Source organism: Thunnus thynnus, chromosome 7 (genome assembly GCF_963924715.1).
Source record: "Thunnus thynnus chromosome 7, fThuThy2.1, whole genome shotgun sequence".
NCBI lineage: Eukaryota > Metazoa > Chordata > Actinopteri > Scombriformes > Scombridae > Thunnus > Thunnus thynnus.
This window is the reverse complement of record NC_089523.1, coordinates 12053778-12072751: the sequence shown is the minus strand read 5'-3', so window position 1 is coordinate 12072751 and position 18974 is coordinate 12053778. Positions and strand designations below refer to the sequence as shown.

General features: G+C 39.8%; 1 protein-coding gene across 5 annotated transcripts in view; it reads right to left on the bottom strand.

Annotated features, from left to right (window-relative positions):
- kcnab1a (potassium voltage-gated channel subfamily A regulatory beta subunit 1a) overlaps window positions 1-18974 on the bottom strand; it is a 125691-nt gene that overhangs the window by 79984 nt on the left and 26733 nt on the right. The window contains exon 2 of one of the 5 annotated variants that reach the window (XM_067594408.1): window positions 13885-13963. The exons of 3 other annotated variants lie outside the window; for them this stretch is intronic. In XM_067594408.1, the coding sequence (XP_067450509.1) occupies window positions 13885-13963 (79 nt within the window). Of the gene's footprint in view, window positions 1-3098; window positions 3973-13884; window positions 13964-18974 lie in introns of those variants that run through there. One more of the 5 variants, XM_067594407.1, reaches the window with a different exon arrangement.

Below are 18974 nucleotides of genomic sequence, written 5' to 3'. Positions count from 1 at the left end.
GATCATACCGGATGCATGTTAATGCCAGGTGTGAACAGGGCCTTTGTTTCTGAGATTTTAACCGACATCTGCAGCTGTGCAGTAGGTGTTGGTTAAGATAGAGTCACTCACACTCAGCATTACATGAGTTTACATGAGTTCATGTTTGACTGCTGTTGTTTTAAGCCCAGACTCTTTTTCCAGGTTAAATATCAACAAGATCAAGTCAAAACCTAGTATATGGCTGGACCGCTAGACGCTAGAGGCCTTTTAATTTGAAACAACGGATACAGGACATGGTGGCATGTGGCAACCAAGTCCCCAGGAAGTGCGCCAGGCTTTGGCCAATTTGACAGGGCCTTTCTCAATAGCAAGCAGGCCAAGATCAGACTTGCGTACTTGCTAGTTCAGACTTGGCAAGTTCAACTCAGGAGTACAAACTTCCGAGGACGGGAGGACACAGTACAATCATTCTGCAATTGGAACAGTGGCGTTCTTACTGACAGCAGCAGCTCAGCTTCAACACAATTACCTGACTGTAATGTGACAAAATAATCTCGACTCAAAGCTCCATTAACACTCTTTTATCACAAAAAATAACCTCATTGACAGAGAGCTGCAGCAAATTATGTTATTCAGTCTGTAATGTAGCTATAATAAAATCCACTGACTGTTGTGTAGCTTAATAAAATAAAATTTAATATACACTGATCTGTTCATTTCAATACATTCATATTTACTGAAATGTGGTGATATCTGTACATATACAGCCCCAGAGGCAGCGTTGTTGATCTGTTCAACAAAAACATGAAGCTTCACTTTAGGTTCAGACAAACTAATGCGACAGCTACAATTGTTAAATTCATCTGTGAGACCAACGTTTATCTTCCAAAAGGAATTATATCATATATCAAAATGGTATGAAGACATTAGAGCCAGTGGTAAATTAACAAAGAGCTGTTTATTGGATGATGTTCTCCCCAGGATGATGACATAGGAGTCGGACTGATGCTGCGAGATAACCGGCTGCTCTCACCCGGCCAACGACTCCTCACATCTCCGAAAACATCGCAGCAAATTTCCAGATAGGCGTTATTTGGATAAACTGACCTCATATTGGGAATCTAAATCGTTACTCCCTCGCCTGAAAAAATATTAAAACCTAATGAAGTGACATGTTAACAATCCTACAGCAAAAATTACAACAGCTTAATCTCCGCCATCACTACCGGTTGGTGCAAAATGCATTCTGGGAGACTTAGCTTTGGCCCACCAATGATTTCAGTCAGTGACTCACTAAGTTATGGCCATTCGCATTTGTAGGGCTGGCCCTGTTGTTGCAGTCCAGCCAAAAAAAATAGGTGACCATCTCTTTAAATGAGAGAGAAAATGAATTCTGGCATTTTGCAGTTTTCACTGTGAATGAAATATTTATCTCCCTGCAACTCTTGCAAAACAATTTTGCATCATTAACCTATTTTTGACAAACGCAGAACATGACAAGCACCCTCATTTTACCAGAGGAGTCTGCATCTTTCAATCTGCATCAGCTACAGTACATATAAAGACTAAAAACAACCTTGGAATTTACCTACAGCAGCAAAACTAATGTCAGATTGAGGTCTGATAGTGTCTGAATCATCTAATTTCCTGCCTTGACATGGAAAGACTTTTATAGAGTGGCTGTATTCTGTGGAATATTACCATCATCAAATACAGGAGATGCTGAATAGCGCTACCTTCAACCTGCAATTTGTCACCATCTCCTCTCTATGCACACACAACACATGCCTTCATACACTCTCTGCCACACACACACTCCTGTCTGATTTATGTGGTGATCTGCAGAGCTTGGGAAGAAAGGCACCATATTTTACTTAAGATTCACAGCCTGAGGCTAAAAGAGTCAAACACACAAGTCAGCTGAGCAACAGCACTGCTGAGGTCAAATCCGACTCAGACACTCTGCCCACACTGCAGAGCTGTCTCACCAAACCACAGCGAGAGGCAGAGAGAGGAGAGAGAGGCAGGAAAAAAAAGTGTTTAGGTGTGTGGGAGAGAAGTAGAAGCAAAAGAATTATCTTCCATTCATGGCATTTGAAAGCATTAGAAGTTGAACGTTTGAGTATTTGTGAGTATGACAGAAAAAGTGAGAGGCAGACAATAGGACAAACTGTGGGGAGAAAGAAAGAAGGAGAGAGGAGACATGTTGATAGACAGAATGGACAAAAAAAACTGTGGGTACTGTCAGTAAACTCTCAGCAGGTAGCCGACAGCATTTATTCGTAGATCCTATCGGGTTTGCTTGTGACTTCTTCTGTATGACTTAGAGATAAGTCTGGAAACTGAGGATCAAATTTGAGATGTGCAGCGCAAGCTCACTGAAAACATACTGCAGGCTTGGCAGAAGGTGCTTCAGATGGTGCTGGCAAGAATGGATTTATGAAACGCAAGAATATGACGGCAACGGAAGGCATATGAGTCGGGGTTTTAAGGCAGAAAAGTGGGATTTTGTGTTTACAGCAGTAGGTTATCAACAAGATTAAAAGCTGTGTCAAGTACAAGATAATAAATGTTGCATATAAGCAGGTCTGGACAATATGGCTGAAATCAATGTTAGATGTTATTATGAATACTTTACAGATATTGATATACCACAATATAGTAAATGTAAGCTAAACAATGTGAAATAATCAAATCAATGTTTAATGCGATGAACTGTGTTTCACTGCCATGTGTTACATTAGACAAAACTATGTGTAATACAAAAGCTGTTTTGTTGCAACAGAATATTGTAAAACGATAATAGTATGTTCATGTCATCATGATACGAGTCCCCTGAAAGTCGATAAGCAATTTGAATTATTGCCAAGCCTTTCTAGATAGAGTCCACGTCTTTGGAGGCTGTTACATATCATATGTTCTGTCTACTCAAACTTTTAACATCAAAACGTGTAAAAGAATTGAGCAACAAAAGGAAGAAAGTTGTTTTTAAAACCACAAATGTGTGGACAAAGCAATTTGTGCTGAAAAATTGAGCAGTATGATGAAAAATAATTAAGTTGTGGCGGATGAGAAAATGAATACAAACATACATATCAAAACACACACACACACACCTGTACTTCATGCCAGTGTGTTTCCCCGTTGACTCCTTGAGTGAGATGTGGCGTGGGGTGAACGAGCCGAAGCTGCGGGCGATGATGGCCACGGTGCGGAACTTGGCCCTGGCTTGGTTAACCACGTTGGGGCTGGTGGCGCTCTGCTTGCCGTGGTCCCCATTCCCCCTCTTCAGGTTGTGGTCCGTACAGGCGATGGACACCTGCATGGCTGAGCTTCAGTCAAGGGAGCAGAGCCCGAGCCGCAGAGGAAAAGTACAGATGGGACGGAGGGAATGGAAACAGAAACTGGCCGGGGGAGCCTAAAGCCTGTTTTTAAAATCTCTTGATTCAGCGTCTCGTTCCCTTTTATCGAAAGTCTGTGTTCAGGCTCTCTTGTTTCTTTTGAAGTTTTCTTTCCTTTCCTTGAAAATGGATTAGGTCTTCAGTCGCTCACTTCCAAACGCTGTGTCTCCATGTGCCTCACTTCCTTCCGTGAGGCAAAATAAAGCTGCAAAAGCTTTTGCTCTGTTTTTTTTTTTTTTTTAACTCTCACATCAAGTCTTCCATGTTAAGTCTCTCCTTATAGAAGAAAGGCAGCGGAACAGGTCAATCATCAAAAGCCTGCAAAGAACAAAGACTCCTCAGTTCTTTGAGGGATCCCCAATTTATTCCCCCACCGGTCTTCCCTTCTCCTCTCCTGTGTCCTGCCTGTGATGCCGAGCTCTGGGAAATTTCTAACAGGCTTTCAGCTGCAGAATGACAATCAGAGGAGCTGGAGGGAATCCAGAGGGATGGAAGAGGAACGAAAGAGAGAGAGAGAGAGAGAGAGAGAGAGAAACGTAGATGCGACCCAGGCGCTGCGCTCTCCCTGCTCTGACTGTGGAAAGAGAGAGCGAGCGATAGCATGTGAGAGAGGAGAGAGGAGGGTGAAGGAGGAGGGGACAGGGTCAGAGAATGGATAAGGAGACAGGGCAGAGAGGAAGGAGGGAAACAAGGTAGGGAGAGGGAGGTGAGGGGGGGGAGGGAGTCGCTCTCAGGTCCTGGCAGGGTGCACCATCACACTTGCGCCATCAGCACTTTTTCCCCGTCTTGTCACTTCTTCTCCTCTCCTCAGTCTTCTTCTCCGTTCCTCTTCACTCTCCTCAGCTCTCCTTTGCTCTCACCTGATGATGTTAACACGTGTCTCTAATATGCTTGTGCCCCAGTTTCTCCCTCTTTCTCCCCTTTTTTTTGTCTCCAACGCTCTCTGATATTTGCTCTATGTTCGATACTCGGATGCTCCCCTCTTTTTTGCTCCCTTTTCCTCTTGTTTTTGTTTTTCTCAGCAGGGCAGCTCCTTCGCCGACAGCACACTTTCAGGGAAGTGAGAAGCATGTGGTGCAACACACAGCTCTCTCTCTCTCTCACACTCACTCCCACTCTCTTTCTGTCTCTCTCTCGCTCTCTCTAGCTCCCACTCTACCTGTCTCACTCACCGTGTCGCTCAGTTTTTCTCACCTGTCACCCATCTTTGAAGGTTCCATCCTCTCTTCCTCCACCAATAATTCCCATGAAGCTAAGCTGTTTCCCTTTATTCCCGCTGCAGGTGGTATTCCTTTTTCTTCTTCTTTATCTCCTTTTCTCTCTGCTTTATGGGTTCTGTAGTTACTCTTCACAAGTAACAATAATCAGTTGGCTCAATGTCCTTCAGCTGTTGTAGCAGTATAAATCCTGGCACTTTAACTGTGACACCTTTTGGAGATTTTCCAAGTAAAAAGGAGAAATGTTGGCACATTGCTTTTCTTTTGATTTCACTATATATGGGAGACAACATATATATATATATATTGTTATTCCTAGACCAAACTAATCTTGTTCAGGTGTCATCATTTTTCTGAATTTTTCACATGCTTTTTAAAAATTAGGGTAATCATGTGTTGCGATGGGAAATACAGCTACAGTACGTGCAAGTCAGAAACATATATTTGCTGACATTAAGTAATCATTTTCTCCCCAAATCCCCTCACACACTGAACATACAACCCCCACAGGCAGCTACAAATCAAAGCGAACGAGAGAGAGGATGGATGGACGAGATGGGGGGAGGTGTGGAGAGATTGGAATCAGGAGAAAGAAAAGGACTAAAAACATCCGGCTGAGGCGTAACAGAGCTATGAAGAGAACGAATTAATGTTTCTGTGTGTGTGTGTGTTTGATTACAGCGTATCCAAGTGTGTCTGCATGCCAGTGACTACTGTATGTGTGTGTGTGTGTGTGTGCACGCAGATGTGTGTGTTTACAGAGTAAGGTGTTTATGATGTGTGCTATACAGTAATTCTATAAGGGGTGTCAAACGGAGGTAAATGGAGCATTTTGCTGCAGGGTCTCTCAATAGACCCTTTTTTCTGTGTGTGTATGTGCGTTTATGTGTGTACAGTGGATGAGCACATGTGGTGTAAATGTCAGCACTGCGGTACTTGTGCATGCTAGTGTTTAGACAGAAGTCTAAATACAGTATTTATTGATGTTGGTTCTTTCCATTGTCTGATGTTTGAACTGTAACAACTGTTAAATGTTGAATGTTAGCACACTAGAAAAAGACTGCGCCAACAGAAATCCACAAGCAAGAGGACACGGTTGTGAGTGTCATGTTAACCCCAGTGTTGTCAATTTCTGTTTCCTTTGAGTTTTCCAACATCAGCATGTAAACATAGCCGCGGGTTCAAGGACAAAGACTCTACTGTACAGCATAAATGTGGTCCATCTTTTTCACTCTTCACACAGCACAGTTCAGTTGGGGTTTGTTTTACAGAGACACAGGACAGCTGTAACATCAGTTCTTTCAGTAGTAGTAGTTACAGCACTGATACCAAAATGTTTCATGTTGTTTAGACACAAGACGCTGTATAAAGAACTTTTTCAGAGATAAAATACAACCTAAAACTTGTTTAAGCAAATGCAAATCAGATCATGTCAAATATGACCAGCCATTCAAAGCCAGCTTTCAGAGCTTGACAGCGCTCGATTCTCAGCGCTATCAACATATTTTAGTAAGAAAGTATTGAGGTTCAGTACCAAGCTCTTCCTGTTGTGAAGAGTGGAGCAGAGCAGGTAGACCCAAACGCAGGAGACTGCAGGCAACAGGAACTTGAAGAGTAAATATTTATTCTGGTCTGAGTGATAGCAGCCCAAAACGGAACTGAACAGAACAAAACAGAACAACATAGAACAAAGGATCCAACAAGACTGAACTGAAAACCGGGACTTAAATACAAAGTGAACTAATGAGGGAATGGGGAACAGGTGACTAGGCAGAGAACAGGCAAGGAACTGATGGGTTGGCGAAAACACTGGGAGCAGGAAAGGACCAACGAGGCTGAAGGAAAAACAGAAAACCAAAAACCCAGAAAACACAATAAGTAGACTCAGAAAGCCTTAAAAGCCAGCAGGCCAAATGAAAACAGAAAATCACTCTGCTACAGTGTTAAGATAATAGAGTAACATACTGACTCTTAAAGACCTAAAAAATGAGACGGGGCAAAAACTGAAACATCACCACTTAGAGTGTGAATTGCTTGAAAAGCACTAAACCTGACAGCTCAGTGAAACCAGCCTGAAACACATTCTCAAAATAATCTGGTCATTAAACAAAAGTTTTCATTCTTAAACAGGTGAAGGCAAAAGTATTTCAGATTTCACTTCAGTTCTGTATGCTGTTCCAATCAAGCACATGTATGTAAAATATCTGGACAAAAGTTCAATGCAAGAAGCAACAATCCTTCTCCCATTCAGTCCAGTCTAAACAGACAGGTAGAAAAGTCTAGTGGACTGGTGGAGAATGACAACGGAGGGACATAGAGCTAGATGTGACACTTCCCAAGCAACCCAGCGGCCATGCTAGCAGCTGTGTAAGGCTTATGCACCGTGGTGCTCTGAGCTAAATGCTAACGTCAGCCTGCCAACATGGGTACCCACAATGACAATGCTAACATGCTGATGGTAAGTACGTATAATGTTTAGCATGTGCACTAACTTAGTTTAGTGTGTTAGCACGCTAACATTTGCTAGTTTGTGGTAAAACAAAGTACAGCTGAGGCTAATGGGAATGTCAATGTTACAGGTATTTGGTCGTAAACAAAAGTATTGAATAAATTAAAATTTTGACCTGAAGATAGTACTAGAGGGAAAGTAAGAAGATCACCAATGTTATTACAATTCATCCTGAGGGAGACATCAATATCTGTACAAAATATGGTGCCAATCCAACAAATAATTATTGAGATATTTCTGTCTGGACCAAAGTGATGGACTGACCAACCAAAGGACATTTCTATCCGCAGAGTCATGCTGGTAGTGTGGCTACAAATTAATTTTGAGCAGCAAAGTTGCAAAGAGTTTTATTACATATTCAAACAAAGCTGTAACGTGTCATCGCTACAGGGATTTTAGGTGTGCGGGCTGGCTTCTAGGTTGGGAGCACCACCGCCTATAGGTAGGGTTAGAGAGAGCTCCCCCCCTTTATAAGGACAGGTGTGGGCAATTAGGGCCTCTAACTGTGGATCACGTCTTTTTTCATTGTCTCAAATATACAAGACAAAGACTGTTTAAGAGTGAACTAGAACATAAAGGGATTGAACACATTGACTTGAAAACACTGTGATGCTGGAAATTCAATTTTAAAACATGTCTTCACTTATCTACAAAGCACAGGTTTAATAACAAGGATTTAAGAACTATGTAATTCAACAGTTGGTGGCGGAAGTGGTCCAAATGGTGGCAATTCACCATTAAACAGGAAGAGGAAGAAGAAGAAGATGAAGATGATGATGATGATGAAGATTAGCACCTCTTTTGTCTGAGGCCTGGTAGATGTATGGTAGGACTGCTTTGTTTGTGCAGGTAAGGGAGATTTGGAGAGAATGTATTTTATTGGGAATTTAACTGGTTTTCTTGCATATAGAGGTGTGGTGCAGCTGTTTCCCAATTGATCCAGTTTGATGAATGTTCTTTAGCCCCATGCTGAAGAGGTAGGCCACTGATTAATCTGGTTTTTGTTTAATTTCACTATGCTATATTAGTGATATGTCCAATCTAACCCGTTGGGAAAGGAGCCAGCTTTCGCCTCTCCCCTGTTTGAGCCACAGTACAGAACCAGTTGTCTTAACTTGTACCACTTTTTAGCAGGGCTTCCTGTCAAGAAAGGTAACCTAAACTGGTATGATAATGTAGGAGGGTTATTCCCTCCGAGGTATTTTTGCCAGTTGATATAATTGACTCATGGTTTCCTTTTGCAGATTTAGTGCCAGACTGCTGCTTTGCCTGGAGCAATGTAACAATGTTGTTTAGTTAAAGTGCCTCATACCTAAAACCAACTGAACCCTCTAATATTGTATTTGATTTTTATCTCTTTCCCAGGCAGTGGGAAGACCTGCAGGGAGTACTCTTGGTATACACACCCATCCTTGCATGCAGTGTGTTAGGTCTGAAGGGTGGTGGTCACTTTAACCAGTTTGTAGATTTAACCCCATCTTTATTGCAGTGCAGGTTGCAGAGTTTGCAGTGTTTACGGTGTGCACACATGGTGGTTTCTGTTGGGGTCTGCGATAGGTACCCACAGTAAGTACCCTGTCTAATTAATTAATTTATTAGCATTGTAAAATAAAAGGCCTTTGTCTTAGACTTATAATTGTTTCATCTTCAGGTCTTCTACTGCAACCATCATCCCATTTTAATAATAAATGCTAAGTTTTGAATTGAATTCACGCCTCCGGCTCTTCTTGAAACTGCAAAATAATTTGTTCATGCAAAGGTAGTTGAAGCCTCCTTTGGCCAGTGGGTTTCTGTAGAGACATCTCTATCCTCCCCCCTCTGTACACTGGGTTGGGTCACAATAGGTAAAAGAAATGGGTGCAATCAGTCTATAAACATGACACGATGAATTCATTCATGCTACTAACCCCATTACTGGAGCTCCTGCTAAACTGACCTTTTCTAAATAGGGCTTTGGAATCACTCAATATGGGTCTTTTGGGATAAAGTGATAAACCAGGGCCAGAGCTGCCTGTTGAGGTAATTGGTTATATCTGACTATGCCTGATTTGGATTTAGTCCATTGTTTTAAACTGCTATATTTTCATCGATTTGATTTGAACAGCACAAAAACTCATTTTTCCTCTTCAATCACCTCTTTAATCAGCTCATCTGCACCGCTATCTTCAACCCACTTTATCTTTATCTCAGAATACAGTTGTAAACATTGAAATAATACCTGTTCTTGATTAACAAGGATGATTACTGTAATATGTATTTTTAATGAGTAGTGTATATTGTGTATCGTCTGTGTGGAGGAGGGGGTCACATGGCGTGGGTTTTTTTTGTGTTTGTTTTTTTTAAAAAATTTATTCCCATATCAGAAATGAACTCCTCATATTATCTCCACCCCTATTTTCCCATTTTACCTCACCGTACTGAGTAGAGCCTCAGATCAATCTCACACCTAATGGAAAAGCCGTTCCTCAGCAGCTCATTCCACATCGATCCCGTCCTGCTCCTCCTTCTCAAGGGAACTGCAGATTCCCGACCAATTCCACATATGGAATTGAATCTAGCTTAAAATGTTTCTGCGTGTAATCCTCTTCCCTCTAATGAGAAGCGGAAAAATGCTGAGTGAAAAAGAACTGTGGTTGCAAAGTGTGTTACTGTGCTGGAGAGTGTGCGATACATAGTACATGGACAACATTATGCATAGAGGTCGTACGGTACACGTCAGTCTCCCTCTATCACTGTCAAAACACAAAAACTGCTGGATGAAATTTGAAATGAAGGTCATCAAATGTGTGTCATTCAAGTAAATTGACTAATTTGATATTCAAACTGTGACTCATTCCTGTGACTTAAAATGCCCAGGCTCAACCTAAGTGACCTTATGTGGGATTTGTGTGCAGCTAGTTACTAGTTAGAGAAGAAAAGAGAAGGTCACTGAACTGAGTAAGAAAATGTGAATACCCAGAAATAAAGAAGACACACTCTCTTTCCTTCATAGCTACAATTTAGGGTTCATCACTTAGAAGGAAACTCCAAAAATGGTCAACAAAACAAGTTTTACAATGTCTTTCTTTCCTTAATAGTTTGAGTCAAATAATCAGTTGTCTGATATTTCTCTACATTTGAAGTTTTCTATCCTTCAATAGTTAATTTTTCCTTTGTTTTTTATTTATTTATTTTCTTATAATGAACTAGCTTTTTTCAGCAGTATTTCAGATATGCAATCATATATGACTGAAATACATGTGACAGATGCAGTTTGTCAGATCAAAAATCAATAGTCATAAATGCCACATATCCTTTTTACTCAAGTGTCAGATGAAGGGTGAAGGGTCAGTGTAGCACTGTCATGTGTCCAGCTCTGCGATTAACTCGTAGGTCTGTTAAGTTACAAAAATGATACAAAGGTTTCATGTTATAAACTAAATAAATATCTAATTTTTTTCTTCATCATTTTCAAATTATTTTCCTGAAGGAAAATGATTTTGTTCCAGGTATAAAACGAGATAATCAAGCACAAATAAGCATCCAAAATAAAGATGCAATTTTCAAAAAATGTTCTGTATGTCAATCAAACTTGAAAATCAAAACAATTGATTCTATATTGGATTACATGACTTTGTCACGCTCTTGTACAGTAATCATCTAAATTGTCACTTCCAAGACTTTGCCATTACTGGCTCTTAAAGGTCATGTTCAGATTGACATATTTCTCTTAACTCTGCCAATATAAACATTTAATTCTGGCTACTTCCATCTCCTCTGAGTGTTGATTTCTAGCTCTATTTGTGAAAGTCTTTAAGTTATAATAACACACAAAGAGACTATATCCCTTGACTTTGATACACAGGTTAGGTTTAGGGTCTGATGCAGGTCAGCTCCATGTCAAGAAACATGTCAAAGTAGGTGGAAATGAGTACTGCACTCCTCCCAATACTACAGAAGGTTAAGAAGTTGTGGTAGATCATTAATCCGACTTTAAAGATCATTTACTGCTGGTTTGTTCCCTGAAATCTCCTCCAAGACACTATGGGTCTGATTTAAAGATTAATGTTAATGGGTCTGTGTGTGTGAGATTTGTGATAGACCAGAACTATATACCGCTAAACTGACTCATTACCTTTACAGCCTGAGATCTCTGGCTCTGCTCTTCCAGCTGAGTTAAACCTAAACTGATGCAGCAGTCAGGCTGTCAGTCTTTGCAGCTGTGTCCCACAAAGCCACATGCACTGTAGATTTGTGTGAAATTTTTTGAATGGACCGACTGACTGCCCGCCAGACTTACATTAGCTGCTAAATGTGGCTAAAAATAAAATCTTGTGGGATTGAAACACCCATTTCTATAATTTAGTAGTCAGGTTGCACATATTTTAAGCCTTTTTCACCATTTTCCTGATTATCATCTGTGTTTAGTTTAGTTTTTTTCCAGCAGCTGCACCGTAAGCAGCAAGTGATGACACACTCATAACTCTGAGTGTAAGGCAGCGATTGTGTCCTACTTTTGCATCTATATGTGTATGCGTGTGTGTGTGTGTGTGTGTATTCTTCATGCTGGGTCATGAGCTTTGTCAGCAAAAGCCCACACACAACATGCTGAAATCCCCATGAGGTGCTCCACGCAATGTGTGAGTGTATACAGGATATGTATATGTACTGTGTTTATGTGTATGTGTGTGTGTCTTAAAAATGTTGTACAGTGATGCATTTGTACATCATCTCCCAACTGTCTAGCCCATCCACAGGTCAATGCTACCGGAACCAACAATGACGTGAATATACTGTCCATGATACACATGATGATCACACAACATTCAGGATTTTTTTTTGCTCAGCAGTGGACACAGAACACGCACATACATGTGCAGTTTGTGTGCTGAAGCCAACCAAACATGCATAAAAACTGCCACATTTAAAATTCAATATACACTGTAACACTCACAAAACCGTTCCTGAGGAAAACCATTTCAACATATGAAACCTAACCTACCTGTTTTTATGAAATGTAATAAAACACAGCATGGTACAAAACTGAGGGCTCTATTTTAACATGTAATCACCAAAAGACCAGTGTCAAACATTAGGTCAAGTGTTCACAAAATTGTAGATATTTTTTTCTGCAATGTAATGATGCACATCAAGTTATATGCAACACATCTGTAGTGCAATTGTTAAACATATAAATTAAATTCATGCATTCAGCACAATTCATGTCCATCACCCTGGTTATAAATGTACTCAAGTGACAATAATAAAAAATATCAACATGTTATAGTGCTGCTTTTGCTATTCTTTGCACCACCATGAAAATAGAGCCAGAGTATATATCAACGTATCCCAAAGCACATATATACGCTTGCATACACCCACATTCACATCCCGTGCGACGTGTTATTTTTGCTGACTCGTCATCGCACGGTTTCTGGGTTGTGTTTCTTTAAATACATTAAATAGGAAGTGTGATAAATGTGCCTCAAACCAATGTTGCTCTGTGTAGATCATGACATACACATGCTTACAGTAGAACAGTACATACTGTACTTACGCCCTTGTCTGTGGCTTTGCTCAGAGGCGTCATGACGTAAGTTGACAGGGCAGCATCATGGATGTCAGCCCTCCTTATGACAGCCCTCCTGCCCATAGGACTGAGCTGTTCCCACTGCCATGAACTGAATCATTTGTGGCAGCTGTAAGTCCAATACAGACACTGCTGTAGAGTATTCTGACTCGTTTGTGTCCTTAAATTACTATCTGAACTGTATAGTAGGCAAAAACAAAAAATAAACTTCATGTACAATTAAGGAAAGAAAAAAGTTCACAACGTGACTGTTATTGGGGTTAGGGCTTGTTTTATCAACTGTTCAAGAACTTATTTTAATCTTCAAACTTTCAGAGTGCCACCCCTTGGAGAGTCGGGTACTTTAATAAGCTTCTCCAGGTGTTAGAACTAGGTTGAAAGCACTGATTTTTTCCACAGCATTTGTAGAAAACAATGGATTGAAAATAGTCTTTTCGAGGTTGTAAGATGACTTCACATTTCCTCAAATGTAGCAGTGTGGTTTGATACATTTATCTGAACCTCAACAGCAAAACACTGCGTTAAAAGTTTTTTTTTTAAAAAGTTTGATTTTGTACCGCGTAGGGGGCACAGCCACCTTCCTTCGGCTCCATAGTTGCAAGGCATGCTGGATAAAAGGCACAAGAATACCACAGAGGAGAAAAATTACCAATTTGTGAATGAGGATATGCAGTAAGAGCTAAAATGTCTGTCTCCAGGCTGAAGGAGGATGGTTTGAGACCTCTAGAGCTGGTAGGGATTATGCATATTGCTTTGGCAAAGATGATGCTTTCAAAGAGGCAGCTTGAATCACACAAAGGACGATATCTCTAAATACTACTTTCAACACAGTGTAGGAGTTCAACAGTCTAGTACTCCAGATATCAGATTGTATTTAACTTCCTCTCAACATATAAATGTGTTTCACTACTGAATATGTCAATTTAAATGTTTTAATGGAATAAAAAAAACATATAATATTCAAGCTTCATGCTGGCAAAAAAAAACAATAGTCTGTCATTTCACACTGACAGCTCTATGGAGTTACAATACAAACATACACACAGAGTCACATTATCATTAAATCTTTCCCAGTCCTGCCACCCATGACGGAGGCCACAGGTCAAAGGGCAGAATGACAAGGTAAGAGGGAGAGCGTGAATGCTTCATTAGTCAATCATATCCATTAAAATCCATATAAGCAGCATTTCAATTTCACCCCGTTACCGTAGTGATCTGGCTCTCGGCACTAATGGTGACACCATGATCCTGTCAACACCTCCATCACATCCAGCACTGTTTAAGGCTGAAACAAAGTCAACAATAGGCAGCTGTGAACATGAGCTTACATGTTAGATTTTGTATTTCTAAATATGATATTGTGAAATTGTATCTAGATAGTATATTTATATAATTATACATAGAGTATATTATGTATGATATTATGATACATCTTCAGTTGCATCTATCATATAATTACTGTATGTATTTTAAGGGTAAACATAGGATCATCAGTAACTGTATACAGTAAATACTTTTTTTCTTTTCTATAGGACGTAGAGCTGAAACAATCGACAGAAAAAGCGTGTCAATTTTTTTGATAATCGATTGATCATTTCAATAATTTGTCAAGCAAAAAACACTCTCTGGCTTCAACTTCTTCAATGTTTTCCTTCATAAAAAAAACAAGCAATTTGATTTTAGTACCTTGAACTTTGAGAAATTGCAATGGATATTTTTTTACTGTTTTATAACATTTTATCAACCAAACTATTTTTTAACTGAGAAATGAATCAGCAGATTGATCTGTTATTTGCTGCGCTAGTAGGAGGACCATTTTAGGGTTACCAGGAGAACTTTTAGACCTTCAGCATATGACTCATATTTTAATTAAGGTCCATTTTTGGATAACTCATTAGTTACTCTGTGAGCATCCTCATACCCAATACAAATATTCAAAATATCATTATGGAAATTGTGAAAGTATTAAAATGTGAATATGAATATGGGAAAGTTATACTCATTACATGATTCAGCATATTGCCATATTGCAGTTATGGAAATAATCTTGGTGAGAGTTCAATGCATGAGTCACCGGGAACGGAGCATGATTGTATTTCCTGTTGAATTATTTAATATTAGCAGGGCATCCTGGGTAATAAGCTTGACACTCATGTACACATGCTTGCAGATACCCACTGAATGTCAGACATTACTCCTGGGGATTTTTTCCTGTATCATTTGTTCACTAAACCATGAGGTTTTATTGCACCAGGGTAGATCATGGGTCAAGGATACTACAGCCATAAGCGTATTACGGTGATGAGTCTTGGTCTTGGGGTCATCCTCCTGTCAATCATAGAGCACACTTATGTCCACTGAGTCTCAAGTAAGAATTATCCACCCCCTCCCCCATCTCCTCATACAGGCAGAGCTGAGAGCATCTCGTCAGACGAAGCACACTGGGCTTAAGATGGACTGTAATGTGTTTGTAATGACCAATCACTGAGCTCTATAATTGTGTTTCATACACCTTAATTGTTTTGTTTTCTGCTAATTAAACTTTTGCACTGGGGTGAATTTCAATCTTTTCATTTTATAGATCACGACCAGGCAATTACAACGGTTACTACCCTGTGACAATATATTGAGTATTCAGACATAATGGGAGGTAAAGATTTGTTCATCACCTTAAGGAAAATACAAGCTAATTAAAATCATCACTCAGTTATTTTCAGAGCTGCATTTAAAGACTCTTTCTGCATTCAACTTACATTTACTGTATGTTGTAAAAGGCAGGCTAAACTCTATTTGATCCATATGAAAGCGGGTAAACTGGGTTGGTCACCTTCTAGCAGTAGCAAATGAGCAGAGTAACAAATTCTCCAGAACATATCCCAACTCAGCTTTGCATAAAAGCCACTGAGCACTGAGGTGTATCACAGTGGAACGATGCCACACCCTCTGCAGCTGCCACGTCCACTCACAGTATCAACAACATCACCCTTGAAAATAAAACCACATCCCCCGACATCATCGCCACAGACCCCCTTACGCTTTTTACGTGAGCCGGTCCCCCCCATGGTGGACTCAACATGATTAGGGCGCACTGAGGCCACCCACCCCGTCCACCCCGGACGACAGTTGCAAACCAATCATTGCTTGTTGACGTAAAACACATCACTACCGGTGCGCCAGTGCAGGAAAGTCACCACAGACGCCAGATTTAAAAACTCCGCCATACTGTGAAATACAGAGAAATTTACCTGGCGGTGATCAGCATTGTGTGAACTTGTTTGGCAAAGGCTTGAACGTAACGGAAGTTCATTTATATGTAAAAGTCCTGCACTCCAGTTTTAATCATGTCCCACTGAAGATTTCAACTTAAGCTTGAGTTTATAATTAAGATAAATTTTTAAGTTGTCGGTAAAATTGTGCTGAATGCATAAAAATGTATTATTTATATGTATTTATTATCATAATTTCCATAATGTTTGTACATAAACAGAAACACCGAAACACCTCCCTCAAGTATCTAAAGAAGCAGTAATTAAAGTGCATTTCTTTCTATTAGGAATTAAATAAATATAAAATACAGTACATGTGCATATTAACACACTGCTTAACAACTTAATTCTCTCTCTTTACTCTTTCTGCGTCACCACACACACACAGGCTGGTCACCACCGGCTCATAATACAGAGCGTATCCGTTTAGTGGCTGTCATTGTTCTCAGAGGAGCATTAGATTACAGTTAGTTATTTAGACTTGAGACAGCTGGTGATGATAAGAAGGGTCAAAGTGTCACAACCTTCACCCATCAATACCACAACCAGTCGCCTCCACTCTCCGTACTGAGGACAGTCTTCCAGTCCGTAAATTATTCATGTCAAAAGATAATATAGACAAGCCCGTTCTGGTAAAATGTACTATGTAGTACTACAGTAGTACGTGTTGTAACTTGGGTAGCTAGATGTCCTTGTACTGTGTGTCTCCAGACATCATTACTTTAATGCTATAATTAGGAATCTATTTTAATTAAACACTTCAGCACAGAGTAAAATTAATGAGTGGGGGTGCACTAGTAGCAGGTACAGTGCAGCTGTGAAATACAACTACATGCTAATGCAGTGCTACTTTAGTGGCAAACAGATACAAAGTCAGCTTCACAGTGTGTTGTGACTTTTGAGGCACTGTATTGTTGATGCAAGAGCTTCATATTTGAAAGAATATTTTCACTGACACTGGATGTGCGATTTTGAGGCACAACTGTCGCCAAAGTATCACTCCTTGTTTTTTTTTGCAATAAAACAAGGTAATAATCATCATCATCATCATCATCTAACAAGGATAAGAAACAGCCAAAATTATGACCCAAATTGTAGATCTTTAAGAAGAATTAAGAAGTAAATTCTTATTATCTATATATTTATCTATTACCTGAATATTGATTAATGTTTAGTTCAATATAACTCATATGGTATGATATCAATTAAAGCTGCAGCACACGTACTATGAGTCTTTTTTAAATGTGCAACAGGAAAAAATCATCTTCAGAACACTTACATACGTACACTGCAAGTAATTTGTGGCACGTCTTTAAGGTTTTTTTTTTTGAATCACCAGGTTTGTCACCATGGTAATATCTGTGCTTGGAGCTACTGTATATGAGCTGTTAGCACCTGGATTGAGATGTTTTATATGCACAAATGACAAAGGACTTCATTATAAAGTGCCTGCAAGGAAGACACTGCACTCACACTTCTGCTGCAGAGCTTCAGCAGTGTTGTGTTTGTACCGAGTGTTGAATCTTTGCTCCTGTGTGAGTGTGTGTGTGTGTAGGTTAACACTTCCTCCCACTGCAGCTCAGGTCATTGCTGCATCCATCTAAGGTGACTGCTGTAAATATAAATGTGTTCCAAGAGAGCGATTTAAAAGAGGAACAAATCTATGTTTTTTTAGTTATTATATCTTAAGTTTTTGAAATAATATAAATCAAAATGTCACATCCTAAACTTAAAGTGTCTGAAACTCTACAAGGAGCTTTTACAGCACAATCTCTGAGTGCAAATTGCTAAGGCACAACTTTTTAAATAAACTTTTGTCTAAATAAATGACATAATAAGGTTGTTCTCCAACTTGCACCATGTAATAAGCACATACTCCTACACTACCTGCACCACAATTAGCTATTTATTGCAGAGAGCAGCGTTCTAAAGAGTCTCCAGATATGGACACTTGATAGTCAAGAGTGGTAACAACCAGAGAAAACCGTCATCTCAGTAATAGCATTGCTATGGAAACAGTATGGAGGCGTTGTGTGTGTGTAGGGGGGGGGAAGCAGCAATAAAATAACACCAGGCAAGAATAAAGATGCCAGATGGAAACCAGGCAGCATCTGGAGGAGCGAAGGATACGTGGGTACTAGTTACCTTGGAGAAGTTTGTGCATACAGTGAGTAGTGTGATGAAACAGGATATTAAAGACAGTTTGATCTGCTGATCAGTTTGATCACATCTCCAAAGGGAATGTTATGTACGCTGCCAAAATGTCCTTCAAAAAAATAGAGATTTAGTGCCTTAAAATTATTTCTTACAACTGAACAATTCAGGGAACCTGTGTCAGTATTGTGGAGCGAGGAATAAAAGGAGGACCATATTAAGTTTCTTTCATAAAACGAATGTAATGATTACGTGTCTTTATCAGTAGTGACATCATTTTCAGTCTTTAAGGGAGAAGATTGAAGTCAAGAAAAACAAACAAATCCTTAACTTTCTCAACACACAGCAAGACAAAGTCAAACTTTGACAAAATACATTTTCATGAGACAGCAGCACTCATGCAGGACCAACATCAAGAAAACCAAAAACCCTGCAGCCCTTAGTTCCATTTTTTATATTGTGTTTGTGAGCTTTATACCACTTCTCTGATAGACCACATTTCCTTTGGTCACACACTCCTGCTCAGACACAAACCTCCTGCTGGAGGAAAAAAAAGTCCATGTGAATGTACTGCACTGAATGTGGGTGAGGTACCACTGTGTATGTGTGCGTGTGTGTGTGTGTGTGTGTGTGTGTCTGCATATTTGAGACAAAGCAGTAACCAAGAAAATACAGTCTGACATTTGAATTATCTTGCGAAACAAATCAATTCAAATCAATGTTACGACCAAGACAAAAAAAATATGCTTGAAATCATTTAAGTTGGGTCTAGTTATGGGTTTAGCATTTTAGTACAAACACGCAAACAAAGGTCAGAGCAGTGGTTATGTACTGTTATACACTCCGAGCTCTAAGAGCACAAGTGGAGCCTTCAAA